This window comes from Protopterus annectens, chromosome 9.part0 (assembly GCF_019279795.1).
Source record: "Protopterus annectens isolate FY-2018-M chromosome 9.part0, PAN1.0, whole genome shotgun sequence".
NCBI lineage: Eukaryota > Metazoa > Chordata > Ceratodontiformes > Protopteridae > Protopterus > Protopterus annectens.
In genome coordinates this window covers 1597454420-1597476309 of record NC_056743.1, presented here as the reverse complement: position 1 = coordinate 1597476309, position 21890 = coordinate 1597454420, and the positions used below count along the sequence as shown (strand labels likewise).

General features: G+C 38.8%; 1 protein-coding gene across 2 annotated transcripts in view; it reads right to left on the bottom strand.

Moving 5' to 3' along the window:
* Positions 1-21890, bottom strand: part of LOC122812205 (C-type lectin domain family 4 member D-like) — a 506009-nt gene that overhangs the window by 286876 nt on the left and 197243 nt on the right. For both annotated transcript variants that reach the window (XM_044084543.1, XM_044084544.1), the window contains one exon: positions 14123-14197. In XM_044084543.1, the coding sequence (XP_043940478.1) occupies positions 14123-14197 (75 nt within the window). The remainder of the gene's footprint in view (positions 1-14122; positions 14198-21890) is intronic.

Below are 21890 nucleotides of genomic sequence, written 5' to 3'. Positions count from 1 at the left end.
CTGATTTAAGGAAAATTCTATATACTGGGCCCAAAATAGTACAAAATGGTACAATGGCTAAGAAATACAATGTTTTACTTGTCATGTGAAAAATATTCATGATACATACAAATCAATAGCAGCAGAGTCACACACATATGTGCCTAACTTAGAATTAAGCTTTCAATTCACTTTCAACCACTGAAAAATATCATGTCTGACTTTTTAAAATTGTAAAGTCATCTGTTGAAAGCATAGAGGTGCCATATATGTATCAAAACTTCAAAACACTAAAATAAACAGAGAAAAATACAAAGTTGTCTCTCAGCAAAACTAAAACAAATGGTACTCAGAAAACAGACGTTAAACTTGAGTTTTGCCAGAGATATGGAATAACCCTATAAGTCTCAAAAACCTTAGAGAAGGACTTTTTTAGTAAAAATAAAACCATAAAGAATATACACTGTCAAATGTCCAACACAGAAAACCAATATAAATAACGGCATTGAAAAAGATATGAAGTTCAAAGAAACTACACAGTAACCTGGTATGTAGAAACTATGGAGAAATATATTCACACAACAGCAACTATCTTGCAAAAGGCAAACAATGACTATCCTGTGTGACTATATTCTCATATAATATAGAACCAACGTACAGATGTAAAGGGGGTTTAAACAGGAATCTGCAAATTTGTATGAAAACTCAAAGCAAGAGCAGAAAATCAGGTAGGCTGTGTTGTAAGAGTGCACAGTCTACAGTTGTGAAGCCAGGTGTAACATTAGTACTTAACATAGTATCCATGCAATGCACATGACCTGGAAACAGATGCTTTGCTACAAGTAATGTGTAAAATGCACATACAACCAAGGATGACACAACTCCACATGCCATTAGAGAGGTCAGGTTCAGACAACACAGGTAATGGATTCACATCATCAATATGCTGTACAATAATGTGCATTTGTTTTGCAATTCAATCAGCTATGGCGATTCATACAGGGGAATATATTGCAATTCTATTCATTGTAGACAGATATGTGTCTACAAATGAAGTCAATACCATAAGCCAGACACTGTATAATGTACCTTAACACTGCAATGTGTTTGTAATATGGGAGCTATAGGCTAATTTATAGAGGATATATGCATGTCTTTACAGCATAGGGATAGTTTACTAGAATGGAAAATACCATTGTAATGACATGTCTTCATACCACATCTGTCTGGGTAGCTGCATCATGTGTGATTGTGTATTCTGATTATTTATCCTATATTCTGATGGCATAGCAGGTGTGCATCCTTGTATGTTCATGTGATGATAAGATGATCAGGTGTGTAAAGCACTGATGTTAAAATGCATTCCCCATATTTCTGGATGCATATTTCTAAATATACCCCAGTCTGACAACACAGATGTTCAGGTGCAGGATTACCTGAGTTTGAAACCTGGGTGGGGCACAACTGAGCAGCAGTCGTGTCTGTGTAGAAGGAAGGCCTGTCAATCTTATTCCATTATATGCTGCAAAAACCCTATGGGTTCTACCCATAGAGTCATCATCAGTTGATTTAGACTCGGGGCAATTACTTGCTTTCTTTATTGCTGGATACAATGCAATAATATGTGCATAAGTTAAGCATTATTAGCATGCAGTTCTGCTGTGACAAGTAGCTTACTATGCTGCTAATATAAGCATTACTGATATTTTGGGTTTTAGGTTGGGTGGGACATTAGTCATGCATTTACATCTGTATTGTTGCACAAAAATGTTTTTTTTATGAATGAAGGTTGCAGTGCACCATACAACACTGCTGTAGTACCACAGCTTGCAGTGTGTCATGTGTGCTGCGTATGTTTATAAATGGTACACTGCAACTGATGAATATTGCCAATTACATGTAAACAGACCCATGCTCTATTACTACTATGCTTACTGACATATGTTGTTGACATGTTGCCTGTTTTGGACAATGTACATCTCTAGCCCATGTGACAGTGATACATGTATGCACTTGCTGTTGTTCCAGAAACCTAGGTGTGTCTATCTATAGGGTGTTGTTAATGTAGATATATGTTTCCATTACATTTATATATGGGAGTCCTACACATAAAGGCCATATCATGTGGATTAATGCATGACCAAGGCAAGTATCAAACTTACCACTGCAAGTGCACACAGTTCCAAGTTGCATATCATAAACCCGGTAAGGTGTCCTCAACTGTGGGGCCAATACAAACTAGCTCAATGGCATACAGAAATAAAGCCCTGATTATGCCACAGTTATTTCAGTTAATGCTCGACTGTCAGTAGGAGGTGACCAGGGTAGATGGGAATGAGTGGGCACTTCCAACTCAACTATCCTTGGGGAGGGAGGTAGTTCTGGATTACCACAAAGGTGACACCTAGAGAGGGAGGACTAGGTGTTATACCCAGTGAAGATTGAGTATAACAGGAAGGAAAGTACATAACATAGGGGCACTGATGAGGTAGTCTAACCTCCATGAAGTCATTAATCAGAATGAACTGTGTATAAGAAAGTGTACCACATGACATGCAACTTCCTGTACCAGGCTAAGTAGCATTTAAAGCTATATACCCCAATATATTTCATATTTGATTGCTTAATTATAGAAATTGACATCTATAGTTCAATATACAGGTTATATATAAAGTTTACACAGCCCTGTTAAAATGCCAGGTTTTTGTGATATAAAAAAATGGGACCACAATAAATCATTTCAAAACTTTTCCCACCTTTAATGTGACCTATAACCTGTGCAATTCAATTGAAAAACAAACAAATCTGTTAGGGGAAAAATATACAAAATAAAAAAAACATACAATAAGCTGGTTGCATAAGTGTGCATACCCTTAAACTAATACTTTGTTGAAGCACCTTTTGATTTAATTACAGCATTCAGTCTTTTTGAGTAGGGGTCTATCAACATGGCACATCTTGACTTGGCAATATTTGCCCACACTTCCTTGCAAAATGCTCCAAATCTGTCAGATTGCGAGGGCATTTCTTGTACACAGCCCTCTTCAGGTCACCCCACAGATTTTCTATTGAATTTAGGTCTAGACTCTGGCTGGGCCATTCCAAAACTTTAATTTTATTCTGGTAAAGCCATTCTTTTGTTGATTAGGATGTATGCTTGTGGTTATTGTCATGTTGAAATCTGAAATTCCTCTTCATCTTCAGCTTTCTAGCAGACGCCTGAAGGTTTTGGGCCAAAAGTGACTGATATTTGGAACTGTTCATAATGCCCTCCACCTTGACTAAAGCCCCAGTTCCAACTGAAGAAAAGTGACCCCAAAGCACGATACTGCCACCACCAAGCTTCACCGTGGGGGTGGTGTTCTTTTGATGAAGCAAAGTGTTGTTTTTGTACCAAACGTACCTTTTGGAATTGCGGCCAAAAAGTTCAATCTTGGTCTCATCAGACCATAACACATTTTCCCACATGCTTTTGTGAGATGTGATGTATTGTTTTGCAAATTTTAGCCGGGCCTAGATGTTTTTCTGTGTAAGAAAAGGCTTCTGACTTGCAACCATACCCCATAGTGCAGACATATGGAGAATATGGAAGATTGTTGTCACATGTAGTACACAATCAGTACTTGCCAGAAATTCCTGCATCTCCTTCAGTGTTGCTGTAGGTCTCTTAGCAGCCTCCCTGACCAGTTTTCATCTTGTCTTTTCATCAATTTTGGAGGGATGTCCAATTCTTTGTAACGTCACTGTTGTCCCATATTTTCTCTACTTTTTCATGACTGTCTTCACTTGTTCCATGGCATATCCAATGCTGTGGAATTTTTTTCTATCCTTCTTCTGACTGATACCTTTCAACAAAGAGATCCCTTTGATGCTTTGTAAGTTCTCTGCAAACCATGGCTTTTGCTGTAGAAGGCAACTGAGTAAATATCAGGCAAATTCTACTAGGACAGCTTAACTTTATTTGGGATTAATCAGAGTCTCTTTAATTGATGGCAGGTGTGTTCCCAAGAAGACTGAATGCTGTAATTAAATCAAAAGGTGTTTCAACAAAGTATTAGTTTAAGGGTGTGCACACTTATGCAACCAGCTTATTGTACGTTTTTTATTTTTTATATTTTTCCCCCCTAACAGATTTGTTTTTCAATTGAATTGTACAGGTTATAGGTCACATTAAAGGTGAGAAAAGTTTTGAAATGATTTATTGTGGTCTCATTTTTTTATATCACAAAAACCTGTCATTTTAATAGGGGTGTGTAAACTTCTTATATCCACTGTATATGTAAGTTATTTAAGGTTTTACTCAGATAATAGTTGCATTGTTTCTGTGACATGTTTCTGTATTTATTTTATTTAATATTTTCTTTTGGAAAGTGTTTAGGTATAAACACCTAACTAAAATAAATAAATAAATAAATAAAACTTGTCTCTGCTGTTCACAGGCTGTTAGCTATTCAGTTTTACTTATTGCCTAGAGCTAATAAACTAAGTCGCACATTAATTGACTCTCAAAATCCTAAAACAGTAATGATTGAATCTTATATTGCACTCACAATGCTGCCCAATGGTTACGTTTTCAGTAGGTTGCATTTGGCTAAAATGAGCATTTGCATATCACTGTGATCAAGATTTGCCCTAGTCCTGATGTGCAGCAAATTTGAAGCTAAATAAGTGTTGCAATACAGGAGGCCAAAGTCCCACTTTTGGGGTACATGGGCAACACCTCAATGCATTTTCAAAACCATGTAAGTAATTTTTTTTCAGTCAGTGCCATCAGTGAGGCATAGTTTCTTATTAAATATTTTCACTCTTCTGACATGGATCCCAAATGCAGGTATGAGAAGGGCATCACACTTTTCAGTCTGATATTTGCCAGTTGTGATCTACTTGTCAATTTGTAATAATTTTCTATTGTGTTGACTCAGTATTGCAAATTCCAATATTCTGTGTCTTATAATGCTCAGCTTAACACCATATACGTGTATTTATTTATTTGTTTGTTTGCTTGTTTATTTTATTTATTTATTTTACATTTGTTTACCATGAAAGTCCGAATGGGCATGGATGCTGTATTCAGTGGAGGACTGGGGAGAAAAAGTCCACAAAGATTAGTAGACCAAATACAGTAATTATAATGCACACTAATAAAGTACAGTTGAGAGTCAAAAAGTTAATAAGGTACAGTTTCAAGGCCAAGAATGGAGCAAATGTAAATATACTATATGGAGCGCAGTGTGTTACAACAAACAATACAGTTAAAAGGACATTTTGTTCGGTCATTTGGTTACACTCATCAGTGGCTAGTACAGTAAACACACATTGATTAAGAGTATAGAAAGGAGTTGTCGCAAGCTTTCATAGAAGGTTAAAGTATGATATTATCCAGAGTCAGAACAATTACATAACCAACAACTATGTAAATGGTACAGGAGGAGGTTTCTGAAATTATTTTTGTTTTCAGTGGTCTTAATAACTACGGGGATGGTATTCCATGCTTTTGCAACAGAAATGGAAAACAGGGAGTCCCCAGAGCTATTGTTGCTTTTGCCTATGTCAGATAGTGCTTTATTGGTGGATATTAATAGGTGTTTGTTAGAGTAGATATTATGTAGGCCTTGAAAACCAGGAACTCTATCAGGATAATATAGAATTTGGTGGGCTATTGTAAGCTGATTCTATGTTAGCAGGTTGGGTAATTCTAGCCAGTTTAGTTGCTTGATTGCTATGCAATTGCTATGCTATTAACCACATAACCCTACTAGCCACAAGTACTTATTTTCAAAGGAAACCTAGGACCACTGGTTAAATGACTTGCTCAACTTTGCACATTAGGCAAATGGAGACTGAGGGAATCCAATCTAGAACTACCAGATGAAGCTTATTAGCAGGTCATACCCTTCATTTATGCATTAAAAGGACAGTTTTTAACATATTTATTTGATGGCAACAATATACAATCATGGTTCTAACAATAATGAAGCTCTTCTTTTGTAGATGACTTTTGTAAATATTTAAATTCTTACAATTTAAATGTTTAGTTTTTAACAATTGGATAATATGGAGACAGTTTCATAAAGGCTGCATGGAGTGCAGCAGGCAACAGTGCTGTGACAATCATAGTTGAGTAGGATTATGGGCTGCATTCCAAATGGTTTGGCCTCAGTGTAAGTAATTTACTTCAGTATAGGATTGCTTCAGTTCCAAAAGATGTGTCCTCGACAAAAGTGATTTCTCCGTTGTAAGGCCTATTTATAAAGGAAGCAAATCTTTTGAAATCAGTTTGCAGTGTATTACATAATACAGGTAAGCCTCAAACCATTGACTATGCATACCTGAAATCAAGTACATTGTGAGTTTTCAATGAGCTAGATAGCATAACTAGGGAACCATCAGTGAAATGCAAATAGTTCAAAATGTTGAAGTAGGTAACCACATGCCATTACAGTGAAAATATCGTATTTTCTTGTGCACAAGAATAGAGCCTTGCAAATGGCTGCTAACAAAGGTAAAAACCAGTCTCCTTTGCTGGTACTGCAGCGATCAGCACGATTTGAGCGTTGATGTTTACACTTGTGATGAAGTTTGCCTAACCATTTTATAATGCTAACTGAAAAAAATGTGAACAGTGGAATGGCACTACAAAAGGATTTACAAGTTCTTCTGTTGAGCCACAATACAGATAAAAAACTCCAATACTGCGCTGTTTATTGCTGTTTCATGCCATCTGTATTCTGAACACACAATGTTATGCAACAACTTGACAACATGCCATATAGGAGAAAAACAACACTTCCTATCAGTAATTTGGTAGCAGGACAAAAGTGACCTTTCACAACATTTGCTCTACATAAATTATCATATTTTGCCAGAGTGGTTTGTCATGATTGCTGACTCAGACTCTGTAAGATGCATCAGACCTGTAACACTGCTATAGGCTGTTTTCTGTTACCTTTTATGCTACTTATTTACCTATTGCTACCTTTAGCAATGGAGACCTATTAGTCAGCCATAAGTAGAAGAAGGCAAATTTCCAATGTGTCATTATTATTACTTCATCTGCATTTATCTATTGACAATATTTTAAAGAAAGATAATTCAATGCTAATAAAATATTTGATAATAAAATTCATAAAGCTGCCTTTTTGCCCAGCATGTGTGTTTTCTTAGCCTGTGTCTGCAGGATTATGTGATATCAAGTCATGTGGGATCCGTTACCATGGCTTGATTATCTCAACGATAAAAAATACAAAACCAACTGCTACCCTCGAAGGAGGCAGGGATCTGCACACTATATTCAAAAATCCATAAAAAATGCCCAAACCAAGTAAGTAAACTTATACTCGACATTTATTTAAGCCACAAAGTCTCTGTTTAGCTTTTCGTCGGTGACTCCTCACTAACTTCCTCAGAACAGGAAATCAACACATTCAACACATCCTGGTTAAATACTGCAATATAACTCCCTACTTCTCCAAGGGGGGAGGAAAGTAGCAGACTCTATCTTGGAATGCTTTAATACATCTACTGAATTCCTCAGGTTCACCTCTAACTTTTCCATGGAGAAAATTGCTTATTTGGACGTTGATCTGTCTAAGGATAACTCTAGGGGTTGCTATATGGCCAACATCCATCGCAAACCTACTTTTTAAAACTCATATTTGCACTTTGAAAGCAACCACCCCTTTCATCAGAAGAGGTCGATAGTCAAAGGCCAACTAGTCCGGGCGGCCAGGATGGTGACAAGGGACAGTGATTTTTTTAAAGGAATGTGAGTTTATCAGAGTCCTCCTTTTGAATAGGGGTTATCCCGGCCATCTGATTTCAGACCTCTGTAATGAGGTGAGTCGTAAGAGGGCAAATGGGGTATATCTCCCCATTTTGGGCCAGTCTATTTCAGATCAAGGTGTGTTGGTTGATGATACTCGAATTAGATTTACTCATGCCTGCAGCTTCATTACTACTTACAGTTTGGATGCGGGGGCTATTGCTTCTATTATAATGAAGAATTGGTGTTTACTGACACCAGACAATCAAGGCCCTTCAGCTTTAGGGTTAAATCCTCAAGTCATTTATAAGACAGGTTCCAACTTAAAAAACATCCTTGAAAGGAAACCTAGACCTACTCAAGCACGTTCGGACATGTTCAAATGTAACATGTGCAGATAGTGCCAACACGTCAAAGCAGGAACTTATTTTGTGATCAGAGAGAGAAAGTATAAAATCCAGGGGAGGTTCAACTGTGCCAACACACATGTGGTTTACCTGGCCCAGTGTTCTTCATGTCCAGCTTTCTACATAGGAAAAACTGACCGGAAACTGCATGAGCACCTATATGAACATCTATATGCCATTAAGAAAGAAAATATGGCTAATGCACTTGCTAAACACATTAGCGAGTGCCCGGGGCATAGGTTTAGCTTCACAGTGATTGATCAGATTGTGCATGACAACAGGGGGGGCCCTGTTTCCTATTTGTTGGAACTCAGAGAAATGCTTTGGCAATTGAGGTTGGAAGCATACCATTTTCCAGGCTTGAACAACATTTTGTCAATTTCTTGTGTTTTGAAATTGAAAAGTTTGATAAGGTAGTTTTGCTATTTCATATGTTAATGTGCAAAATTATGATACATGTTTTTCAGTAGGCTTTGCTTTTTAAAAAATATTTGTACATGCATTGCTCCATCATGGGACCAATTTATTAACCATGAAGTGAGTTATTTATTTTATTGTATTTTAATACATATTTCTGGTTCCTTTTTTCCAAGTCAAGCCTGTTGGCCATTGACTTATTTTTTTTTTTAATCTTATATTGTCAAGGGAGTGTTTTATATTTATATATATGTTTTTAAATAGCCTTATGCCTTTTGTATGTTCTTTTTAATATACTGAAAATTCGGTATTCCGACCACAGGTGCCAGTGTGGCAAAAGTTGGGAGTTATTTAGTAGTATTTAAACAGGATGTGTTGAATGTGTTTATTTCCTGTTCTAAGGAAGTTGGTGAGGAGTCACCTACGAAAAGCTAAACTGAGACTTTGTGGCTTAAATAAACGTTGAGTACAAGTTTACTTACTTGGTTTGGACATTTTTTATGGATTTTTGAATTTGGTGTGCAGATCCCTGGCTCCTTCTAGGGTAGCACCATGGCTTGATTATGCCATCTCTGATTGGAATGCTGTTCAGAATTCTGAGCTGTATTACAACTGTTCATGTGATGATAACCAAATCTGGCTGTCCTTGACTTTGGATTACAAGACAGGAAATGGATACTGTAAATGAATGCCTTTTTTGATCTCAGACTACTGAAATGAAGGTACTGTTAACACAGTCTTATAGGCTATTGTGGCTCCATGCATTTTCAATAAAAATTTATTGGTGCTGAGTTGATTACAGTGTTTAAGGTATGGGTCCTACAACTTGTAAACTTATTTGCACATTTGCTGAATGACACTCAAAATCTTAACAAGAAATGGTGAATTCTTATAATATGCTCACAATGTCGCTCAAAGACCAAATCTTCAGTAATTTGTACTTGATTAAAAGGGGCATTTGCAGGTCATTAGGGTCAAGATTTGACCAAGCCCTGATGTGCAGAAAGCTTGAAGCTAAGTAAGTTGCAGAGATGACTGACATTCAAGGCACATGGTGTTAGAAGTGTTTTTTCTATCTTTCTGCCATAACAAGAACATTGCGAGTATTAAATGCCTGCGTTCAGAGTTCCCTGCTAATATCCAAGTACTTGAGACAACTAATCTGGATTAATGTACTGCTCAGAAACTCATGCTACATGAAGGAGAACTCCATCACCTCGAGTGAATGCTGAACATCTTGGTGAAGATATAATCGCAGTCCATGTTTCTCTTTAGTATCACATTGTCTGATAGTGCAGTGGTTTGCTACATGTAAATATGCTGATTTGAACAGTTAAGCTCTGCATAGTGAGGGATCGGCTGCAGATACCCTTTCACTTGATACATTCCTAGTCTCTTTTGTATTATGTTCAACCACTGGGTAAATATAAGAAACAGAGAGGATTAAAACTACTTATATTTGTCAGCTGGGTAGATGGATTGATTTTGGGACCATATCATCTGCAACCTGGACTTAATAGTACCAGTTACTGATAAAATACATACAGTAAAACAGATTATATCCATTATTTGTAATGTCTACAAGTTTACATACAGTATTTGTGATACAAATGATTTCCATCACCATGCCTGGCATTCTAAACATGCAGGGATGTGCATGGCACACATATTACCACATACCCAGGGGTGCTGTGAGGCATGAGCTCAAAGGGATAAAACTTCCCAATCCCTGGGCAGGCAGTAATATCTGGATCATACACCCCCTGAAATGTGTTATTGCACTTATAAACTGGGCATCTGTATTTTTGTACTATTAGAAATTTAAATGTAGTTGTTTATTGATGGTAATTACATGTGCTGTAGTATATTTTAATGCAAAATAGTTCCTTTACCTATTTTTTAACTAACTGATAACCATGCAGAGTTATAACCATTTTTTTACTGCATGGAATTTTGGTCTGAAGTTTTCCAGGCAGTTATTTAAATTGCTCTTCTGTCTATTGTTGTACAGCTACGTTTATAAACATTTACTAACACTACACAACAACTCAAATGAATGACTTCAGGTGAGGAGACTTGTATATCAGTCACATGTGCCTCACAATATATATACAGTTTTCCAGGTATCACCGCCTCAAAAATATCCACAAGAGTAATCATTCTGATGATAACTCCAAGAACCGAAAGACACACAAGCAATAATACACCCCAAATAACTTATAATAAGGCAACTTCCAGTTTAAAGAAACCAATAAACCAAAAACAAAAAACTGGAAAAGTACGTGGACCAAAATCTTTAAAAATGTTTAATCCAAAAGCCAAAATGAAGACTTCTGGCTTGGAGGATGAAAACGTACTATGTAAAAGGAGACGTTAATGTGTCTTTGGCTTTTGGATTAAACATTTTTAAAGATTTTGGTCCGCCTACTTTTCCAGTTTTTTGTTTTTGGTTCAATAATACACCCCACTACACCCATCATTTTTTTTAAGTTGGCTTAACTATGATATAGGTTAATAGGATGATACTAGACTACTGGCCCAGATGTCCTTATAAGCCTAGCCAAGAATTTTGCTTATGTTCCCATAAAGTCAGAACCTGTTTCCCCTGTCCAGCAGAGACACAGGTGGGATCCCAGAGGTGTATTTTCTGCTTCCCATCTTGTTGTCGATGTTCCTGTTAAAGGGGGCTAGTGAGGTACTCTGCTTGACATGGAGAGGGAGTCTATTCCACAGATGGGGGAGTCTTTGGGGCACAAATCTATCCCACCAACAAGTTCTATTAATGTCACAGACCAGGTTGAAGCCTTGAGTACGGGTTGTGCAATTGGAGTTTGACTTACGGATATGCAGCAATTCCATCAAGCCTGGGTTTGAGATGGCCTTGTATGCCAGACACAGGCCACCTCTGAGCAGTCTGTATGAGACTGAGAAGAAGGACAGGGCTTTTAGCCTGTCTGTATAGAGTAGGTGTTTGAGACACTGGATTTTCCTGGTCAGGAAACTCTGTGGTCTCTCCTGCTGCTGCATGTGCTTAGCAAGGTGCATACCAAAGAGGACACTGTACTTGATAATGGGTCTGATAAGGGAGGAGTACAGACATGTTATGACCTCCTTGCTCCTGGATGAAATACCGTTACTTATGAGGTGGACCTGATAAGCCTTCCATGCAACGGAGGCAAGATGGTGGTCAAAAGGCAGGTTGCTATCAGCCTGGGTGTCCAAGTCTCTCATGACTGATTGCATGCTTAGTACATTGTTATTAATGTGACAATTAGTGGGGACACCATTTTCCCCAAATGACATAATGATTGGCTGAGTCAGTGGATTCTCCACCTTTGTGTAGAGGGATGTCAGTGCCTGTCCTTCATATGCTTGTTTCACCTTTAAATATTCACATGGGTAACCATTTTGGCGGTAATTACCAAGAAATGAAAGCACATATGTAAGTAGCAATACTTCCCCATTTCCTCATTTTTCTTAAGTTGATTTAGTTGATAATATGCTTGTTGGTTTTATCTATTCAGCTTTTAAGGTAACTTTTACATGTATTTTATTTCTGTTTTAATTTGCATTTGTATTCATGCAGTGTTTTTACTTTTGTGTAGTGTAGCTTCGGATTACCTGTTAGGCCAAACAGCACATGTAATTTGACTCCTAGGTTAATGTGGCCATTTTCTTTTGATATGGGGACTGTTTATTATTTATTTTATGCAGACTTTATTAATATATTCGAGTTTTGGAGCAGTATTTCAAGTTTTTTTTATTAGTATTTCTGTGTTTGATACAGTTTTTCCCTTGCTTAATGACATTTCAAAGAGATGGCAGTTTGTTGCGTTTTTGAAGCATGTGAGAAGAAGGCATATGTAACTGAATGTGAAGGCCAGGTGACCTACACTAGTTTTCTCCCACACATGGGAAAGAATTTATGCACAGGTAACTAGCAATGATTACCTAGCATTATTTGTCCATTTTATAAAATGCAGTAAAATGATCATTCAGAATCTGGTCTGCAACACCAGCGCATGAGAAACATACTCATTTTCTTTTCTGGATCCTGCACAATTCTCTTCCTCAGTGAGTAAGGAATGATACAGTCCTATCTCTCTCTCTCTTATTTTTAAATCCAGCTAAAGACTTGCTTACTTTGTCAAGTGTTTGACACTAGGCATGGCCTGGACTGTCAGAGTGGTGCAGTGAGTAACACTGTTGCCTCACATCTTGAAGTTTTCAGCTGGGGAACATTCTGAATAGATTCTGCATGTCACCCCTGTGTTCATGTGTTTTTTTTTTTTCTCCAAGAGCTCTGTTTTCCTCCCACACGTTAAAGACATGCAGTAAACAGATCCTTAGCTGTAGCTGCACACGTACATGACATGAAGAAAGACCTGGTAATCTATTTCCCTGTCGTTGCCTATGCCTACTAAACAATATGGATAACAACAGCTGCTCAAGGGGTTACTACAAAAGCTATATACAACTCATAAGCATGGTGGAACACAGTAGATCACAGTCATATGTAATAGACATATTTTATAGTATATAATTGTGGTACAGTGGTTAGCATTATCACCTCACAGCAAGAGGTTCTCCAGTTTGATTCTCGGCTGAAGCACCTTCTGTGTAGAGTCTACATGTGCGTGAACGGGTGTGCCTTCTATGAAGGTTGGGCATCAGGCTGGCACTGTAAAAATCAACTTGCAATCATGAGCGGACCGGAGTTCCACTGTGGAGACCCCTAACTGGGAAAAGCCGAAAGACATATTATAATCATTGTAACTAGTCAGGTACAAAGCCTTTTCATCCGATTAACATTGTATCAATACAGACAAACTATCACATACATTGTTACTGCATTTATAATCCGCTACACTCCAAAATAATCAACCATATCTAAAGAAACACAGAATGCAATGCACTGTTACATTAAATTGCATGCAATATCCCAAACTGGCATTATTTTGTCCCTTTGCTATACTATATATCATAGCCAATTATACTACTTTGATACTACAGGCTAAACAAAAGAGTTAGACAGAAAACAGAAGCTTACACTGTAGGAGTCAAAACAGTTTGCTCTACAGTAGAAGTGCCTGCATTGTGAAAAGACAACCCCATAAATAAGCATTTTTCTGCCAATATGCAATTCTGTTTAAAAAAAAAAAAGAAGGCTATTTACAAAGGTTTTGAAAAAAAATGGGGAAACAAGTAAACCCACCAGACACATAATTTCTTTTTAGGGGCAACCAATGAGCAATGCTTATTATTTATTTATTTATTTATGTTCAGAGTCAAATCACAGGCAAATGGGAAATGGCAAATGTGGACTATGAGAATCAAAACCAGGACTGTTGCAAGGCCTAAATCCAGGAGCAAGTAGTAATAAACCTCTGTGCCTAATCCAGATGGATTCAGAAAGTGTTCTAATTTTAGTTGCTATATTCTGTTTTATGAAGTTGCATCAGCAAGCCTACTTCATTTTGATGACATGTAGAACAAAATCCAAGTTTCTTTATATTACAATACAGCATCAACATTATGTAAATAAAATTCAACTTGCTTATATTTTTTAGTTCAGAAATTTCGGATGATGCTTTCTTCTCCAACTTTATAATTTCATCAGTCAGTGCAATATCTGAAAAAAAATTAACATTTTTAAGTCTATATAGTATGTCCTCCATCTCAGTATCACATAATACTGTAAAATGTGCGTTTATTCTGTCAAGTTATTTAATACAATCTATGTTCAAAATTGTTTTCCTCAGTAAATTTTTATGCTGGCAGAAATTCTCTGTTTAATTTTCATTCTGGTCAACTTATGCTCTTCGCAGTTGCCCAGCATACTAAAATAAATTATAAATTGCAGGTCACTTCATATCTATAAGGGAAACTCTCATAGACTTCATGTACTAAGTTTGAAATTGTATCACAGTGGGAACAGGCTATTAGGGATGAAATTAGAAAGAAAAAAAGTAGAACTGGTTCAGAACAGCTCCATACAGTAAACTCACAGTCTTTTCCCTTCCAATAATAAGAAATATCCTGACTAAAACTGTTGTCATCCCAGAGTCACAAATACGTATGCTGTCTCCATGTTTTTGGAAATGTCTAGTAAACTAATTCAGTAATGTTCTGCTTTGTTTGCCTAATGCACATAAGTTCCAAAACTGGAACACAAAAAATTAAATACCAAATTCACATGATATCAAAACAGCATTGAATCTGATACTGGCACTTCTTTGTCTTTACAGCAAAACCTACCCTCAGGCTGTTTTCCATGTGGGAACACCTCCATAAAATGTTTATATTACCACTCTAAATCCCATTAGAACAGGAAGGAGGAATATGCTGTTTTGTAATCAAATAGAAGTGCTACCTTTGCCATGAGGTTGCCTAACCTTAGAGAAAAAATATCATAGAGAAGATATAGGCTACCCATAAGAAAGAGCTGAAGGGTGCTTGCCCAAAGCAAAATGTGCATATTTTTTTCCTGCTTAGTTCCTCTGCTCTGACATCCTGTGAGTTCAGTATCCATACTCAGTGCTTCAGGTGTCACACTGCCATTCATCAGTGAAGCAGAATAGAACCACTAGGTAAGTTTTCAGTTCCAGCTTGCCCTTCATTAGTTATATTAAATGACTACATAGGTGCTGTCATCCTTGGCACATACCTAATGGTTGAGTGCCAGATGTCTGAATTAAGAGTTGAGAGAGCACACTTTCATCAAGTATGTGCACTGATTACATATATGTTTAGCTAGAGAGCATGCATGAGCATGATTACAGGTATGGAATTGGTGTGTGTGTGTGTGTGTGTGTGTGTGTGTGTGTGTGTGTGTGTGTGTGTGTGTGTGTATATACGCATGCCCATGTGTATATATATATATATATATATATATCTGTGCACTGCTTGGCTTGAGAAATAAGTTGCATGCGTGTGATAGTTTGCAGTGTCATTGAAAGGGCTGCAGAAGTTTGGGGGCACTTGACATAATGCTTAAGTTTTTCACCTCACAGATACAAAGTACAGGATTTGATTCTGACCCCAGCTTATTGGGTAGGCTTGTAATAGTCTGAGAAAGAAACTTAAGAAACTCCACACCCTACAAGCTTTCCTCACTGTGGAGAATATAGCCATCTGTGCAGTTATTGAGACATGGTTTAAATCTACAGAAAGTACTCAGTGCCTTCTACACATTTAGACCATCAGCTGCACAGACAGACAGTACAAGTGGAGGTGTCTTGCTCTACATTAGCAACAAGTTTACATCTAGTTTGTTTAAACAAGACAATGTGCTGGAGTTTTTAATGTGCAAATCACCATAGACAAAGTCCCATACTATATTCTAACAAGCTATAGGTCACCCACCATGTCCTAAGAATCCCACAGCTCATACCTAGACCTAATGGAGATACTCACCATTAAACCAAATACCCTGCTCATGGGAGACTTTAACTACCCCTCTATAGACTGGGAAACACACATTGCCTCAAACATGCAGCCACAACAATTACTGCACTTTATTAACACAAATACCCTTGACCAGATAGTGTGCACACCCACCAAAGGTTCAAACATACTGAAACTGGTACTCTCCAATATAATAGAGCTCTGCATACACACTCAGTGTCACATCTTTGCTGGTGAGATCAGACCACAAAACTGTGTCCTTCAAAATAAAAATCAACTTGGTAACCTCAGCAAAGCCTGCAACAGTTTGGAACTGTTCCAAAGCAAACTACATCCTATTAAGCAATAATCTGTTAAAATTCAATGCCCCTCCTAACCCCGAGTTCACAGCAACCTATGTGGCATTGTTCACAGAGACCCTGTACAACCATGTAAATGACTGTATAGAGAGGCTGCTGTACCTATTAAAAGGAAGCCCAAAACAAACTCTAAAAAACAAACCACAGTTGTAGAATCCTAAACTTAACTCATTCCCTCCAATGGAGCTCCGCACGTTTGCACTATAACTACTAATGGGCAGAGCCTAAGCTTTTTGATAGAATCAAATTAAGTCCCCACATTTCAAACAAATGTTCATATCTCTGGAACTATAAGGGTTACTAAAGAAGTGCAAAAGTCTAACTCTTCAGCACAAACTGTTTATATAGTAGTAGTATTCTGTAGGTTTTAGGTCTTAAACTGAATTTTATAAGTCACAGTGAACACAACAACTATTAAGCTTGTACTATTTTGTAAATAACTTACAATTTCTCAGCCACCACTCAAGTTACACACATACTGTCAGCTACATAGTGTTCATCCAGATGAGAGCTTTCATATAATACTAAGCTCTGTCTCTGCTACTTGGTTGTTGAAATATTTAGAAAAACATGAAATTTATGACAATGTAAATAAATAAATATTATATGAACAACAATTAATATATATAATATATAAACCTGCACTAAACGGAGGTCAAATATCAATACAGCTGTGTTCACTATCATGTAAGCTTTCAGATGAAATCTTCTAATATTTTCTATATGGCATGGCTTTGGAATTATTAATACAAATATGAACAAGAAATATTTGACACCTAGCGTCGTCGATAGTATGTAACTGCAGAAACACCTGAAGACATCACTCGGCTGTAATGAGTTAATAGGTTATATAAAAAAATTGAAAAAGTCATGGCTAAAATCAGGAAGAGCAAGTCCCATAATGTTAACAGCTCTCTAATTAGAGCAAAAGGAAACCAAGAGGACTAATTAAGACATCCTTAAGAGTTGACCCGGTAGTCAGGGATCTGGGAACATATGCAGACAGTAATTTGGCCTTTGACCAACATGTGGCCAAACTCATAAAAACTCATTCTATGGGACCAAACTTAGAAATAAGGCTGTGTCATCCAGGTCCAAGGAAGTCAGAGTGTCACTTTATTTGAGTATAATGCCCCCTTCGTCATGTACCAGACCAGACATAAACAACAGTTGGAATGCTCACAAAGGTTCCTTACCAGGAGAATTCAGGTTATAAACATATTGTCCTACATAGATTGCCTTAAAGTACTCAGTCTCCTAAAGGTTACTGAAAGGCAATCTATACCTGGCATACAAGGCATCCTCAGATCCAATTCTGATGGACCTTTTGCACAACCAGAAATTAAACAGCATCAGAATCAATAGATCCAAGGATTTAAAATTTGTTTGTGACATAAATTGGACATAGGTTCATAGGTAGGTACTAGGCTATTGGCCCTAAGGCCTATATAAACCTAGCCAAAAAGGTACCCTGGCTTTTGCCACCCAAGAGAATTATTTTCCTGTGCCCCTGTCGAGCAAAGCCACAGAAGTGATCCCCGGGGTGAATTTCCTATCTCCCATCCAATCATCAAGATTTTTCTTGAAGAGTGCTAATGAGGAGCTTTGTTTGATATAGATAGGTAGCTTGTTCCAGAGTATGGGAAGTCTCTGGGACAGGAATCTATCCCTCCAGCATGTTTTATTTTTTTGTTTATTGTGGTGACAAGGTTTAGGTCCCTAGAGCATGTAGCTCAGAGGGATTGGGTTTCTTTAGGGGAGCATATCCAACAGCTCTGGGTTTGACATAGCTTTGTATGTTAGGCAGAGATCGCCTCTGAGTAGGCATTATGCAATGGAGTAAAGCTGGAGTTTTTTGAGACAGTCTGCATAGGGCATCTGTTTGAGGCCAGCAATCCTCTTTGTGAGGTATTTCTGTGGCCTTTCCAGTTGTTGTAAATGTCTTGTGAGGTACATACCAAAATGGGCGCTGTATTCTATATTGGGTCTAATGAGTGATGAGTAGAGGGGAACAATGACCTCTTTTTTCCTGGATGAGAAACCTTTTGTGATGAGGTGTGCCACGTAAAAGGATTTCTTGCTACTGTGGTGATGTGATTATCAAAGGAGAGACTACTGTCAACCTGTGTCCCAAAGTCTCTTATCACACTTTCAGTGTTAAGTAGGCTACCGCCTATGTGGTAGTTCATGAGTACAGAGTTTTTACCAAAAGGGATGACAATGCACTTTTTGGTATTGATCTTGAGGCCATGGCTTTCACAACAGGCATCTGTCTCAGTGAGGCCCTTTTGTAGGATGTCCACATCATTAGGAGTTTCAGTTATGGCTCCTAGTTTGCAGTCATCTGTAAGCTTCATTAGCCAAAGACATTCTGTGTTAGCCTGTACTTCAGCGAAGTAGATACCAAACAGGAGAGGGCCCAGGACTAAACCCTGTGGTACTCCACTTGTCACTGCTCTGAAGTCGGATTTGGAGTCTGCTACTTTCACAGTGTGGGCTCTGGCAGTGAGCCAGTTGGCAACCCATCTTGTGACATAGGGATTTATACCTAGTTTAGTGAGTTTATCTATAACTCCAGAGTGGGGAATGGTGTTGAAAGCCTTGGCGAGATCCAGATTGGCTGTGTGAACCACCTTACCCTCATCTACAGCTTTGGTGACCACTTCAAAGATGTCTGTCAGGTTTAGGAGATATGGTCTGCCTTTTACAATCCCAACCTGGGTGGGGTCCAGAGTTTGGAGATTACCAGTGTCATTGTTTATAAGTTCCATGATGATACGTTCCATAGACTTGCAGACCAGGCTGGTCAGGCTAATGGGCGGTAGTTCCCGGGGTCCGTGGCTGCTCCCCCTTTGTGGACTGGGATAACCGTCAATGTGCGCCATTCAGTGGGCACAAAGCCTGAGGCGAGGCTATGATTGAACATGGTACTTAGGTGGGATGCCAGTTCGTTCTGAAGTTCATGTAGAACACAGCCTGGGATGTTGTCAGGTCCCATGGATGCTGAGTTCTTGGCTTTGGAGAGTGTGTTTTTCACCTGTGCAGCCTTGATTACAGGAACTTTGTATTCTTCCGGTATAGAGATGGGCCCTTTAGGGGGTGAGAGGAGGGTAAAGTTAGCACTGAACCTATCTACCAGGATGTTGGCAATATCAGTTGGTTCTGTACATTTAGTGCCATTGTGCTGTAACTCAGAGCAGATCTGAGTGTTGCCATTGAGATTCTTGACATAGCTATAGAATGCTTTGTGGTTGTCTTTAGAATCAGTGGCGATTTTGTTTTCATAACTAGCTTTGAAGGATTTTATGAGGGATCTCATCTTCTTACTGAGGCTGACCAGGGAGTTCCTCTAATCATGGGATTTTACTCTTTTTTGCAACAGTTTCTTTCTTCTGTTGTAGAGTTTGTTTATGGCAGGGAATCGCCAGATTGGCTTCCTTTTTTGAAGGATAACATCTTGGTTCTGTTAGGGACTGCATGATCTATGCACTCATGTAAGTGCTTATAAATTGCATTTGTGTAGGATTCAGCAGTTGTACCTCTATTGTTCATCTGCATGGGTGTTGTGAAGTTTGCCACTTCTGTCTTAATAAGTGTGAAGTTGGCTTTGGAGAAATGTTTTGTGGTGGTTTCCTTAATGGGGTGTGGGGGCAGGATGTGGATGTCTAGGGTGATTAGCTTGTGGTTGGATCTGACCAATGAGGAATTGACCTCTGGTGTGGAACACCGGTTGCCCATGTCAGTAATGACCAGGTCTAGGATATTGCTGCCCCTGGTGAGGGTGTGGATAAGTTGATCCAAGGTGTTGGAATTTATGAATTCCAGAAAATGTTGAGCAAAAGTGTTGGTACATGAGTAGTTTTCCAAGTTAATGGTGGGGCAGTTGAAATCGCCCATTATTAGGGTGTTAGGTTGTACCCTAATATTTTCCAGTGTATCAAGAAATGAGGAGTGGGAATCCTGGGGCATGGTGGCAGACCTGTAGCAAGCTACAATTTGGATTGCCGTCTTGCCCAGAGTTAGTTGCATTTGGATAATCTCGGATGCATTATGCTGAGCAACTAGTATGGAGGTGTGGATATCCTTAATGAATATGGACACGCCTTCGCCTTTAGTGCTTCGGTCCAGGTTAGGTGGACGAAAATTGTGGTATGAATTATAGCCTGGTAATGCAGGGGTGCCCTCTGGAGCCTTGAACCAGGTCTCTGTCACTGCACAGATGTTGATGTTCTCCATTTTAAGGAGTGCCTCAAGTGAGTGCATTTTGAGGTCCAGACTTCTAGCATTGAGTATCATTACCCTCAGATTTTGCTTGCTTGTACCTGTTACGGTGGTGAATTTGTCATTTGAACCTTGCCTAAAAAAGGCACTATAGTGGTGGCAAGAGCCTTAGCCAGTATCCGGAATCCCAAGGGCAACAGGTGCAGACCATCTCTGGCAAAGCATCATGGTCTGTTGATCATGTCATCCCAGGCAGACAGATACTGGATCCCCTTAGAATGACACCAGAAGCTTAGCCAATTGTTGAAGTCAATCATTTTGCCCTTGTATTATGGTATCATTCTGGGTGATGGCAGGATGCTGCTCAAGGCTAGGGTCATACCTGCCTGGGCTACAAGATCGGACAGCTCCTCCATGTCTCTTTTCATGTATTCCAGGGAGGTACGTCTCAGGTCATTTACGCCAACATGGACAATGACAGAGTCATATTTTTTTTTGTGGAGTGACCTGAGTGCATGCATTATGTGGCAGATCCTGTCACCCGACAGGCAGCTGACAGTAACTTTCTCCTTGTTTAGCCTGGTGAGTGGAACATCAGTGTGCCTGACTATAGAGTCACCTATGGCTACAGTGTTGGGTACATTGTTATGCCTTATGGGCAGTGGTTGAGTGGCACACTGAGTTTGTGGGCTATGTGTCATTTGGGTTGTGTTGGGGGTGAAGGTTGCTTGCGTTTCTGCTTTGGAGGTCCCTGTTGCTTGGGCAGATTTTTATTGAGAGCCTACGTGACTATAGGTGTGTGTAGTGTGTTTCTATATGTGTGTGTTTTGGTGATATAGGTTTTGAAGGACTACGTGATGAGTGTGGTGTGGTGCAAGTGTTTACCTTCTCCACTTGACTGTCTAGTCCAGTCTTGGGTGAAGAGAGCTTTGCTTCCAGTTTGGCTATATAAGTGAATCTCTCACAGGTTTTAGTGTTGGGTGGTAGGAGGAGAGGGTTGTCTGTCTACATGAGGCAATTGCTGAATTGCCCCAAGATGCCCAGATTCATCAGGTAGACAGGAGAAAACACTGGGAGCTGACCCTTAGACATGCCTGGATAGGTGCTTATTTATTAAGTTCTATAAACTGTTTTCCTCTAGACAAGTGAGGAAAGTTGAGTGCTGTAGTAATTTGTAGCTTATTTAGTGCTTACAACAAGTTCTGAAGAAGTGCTGAGCTGAAAGAAACAGATTTTATTGCCAAAACTAAAAAAACGCCTAGTGAGACAGATGAATGTCTCAGAGGAGCTCCATGCTCTAGTACAGGCTCCCATTCCATGGGAACCAGAGCCCATCCC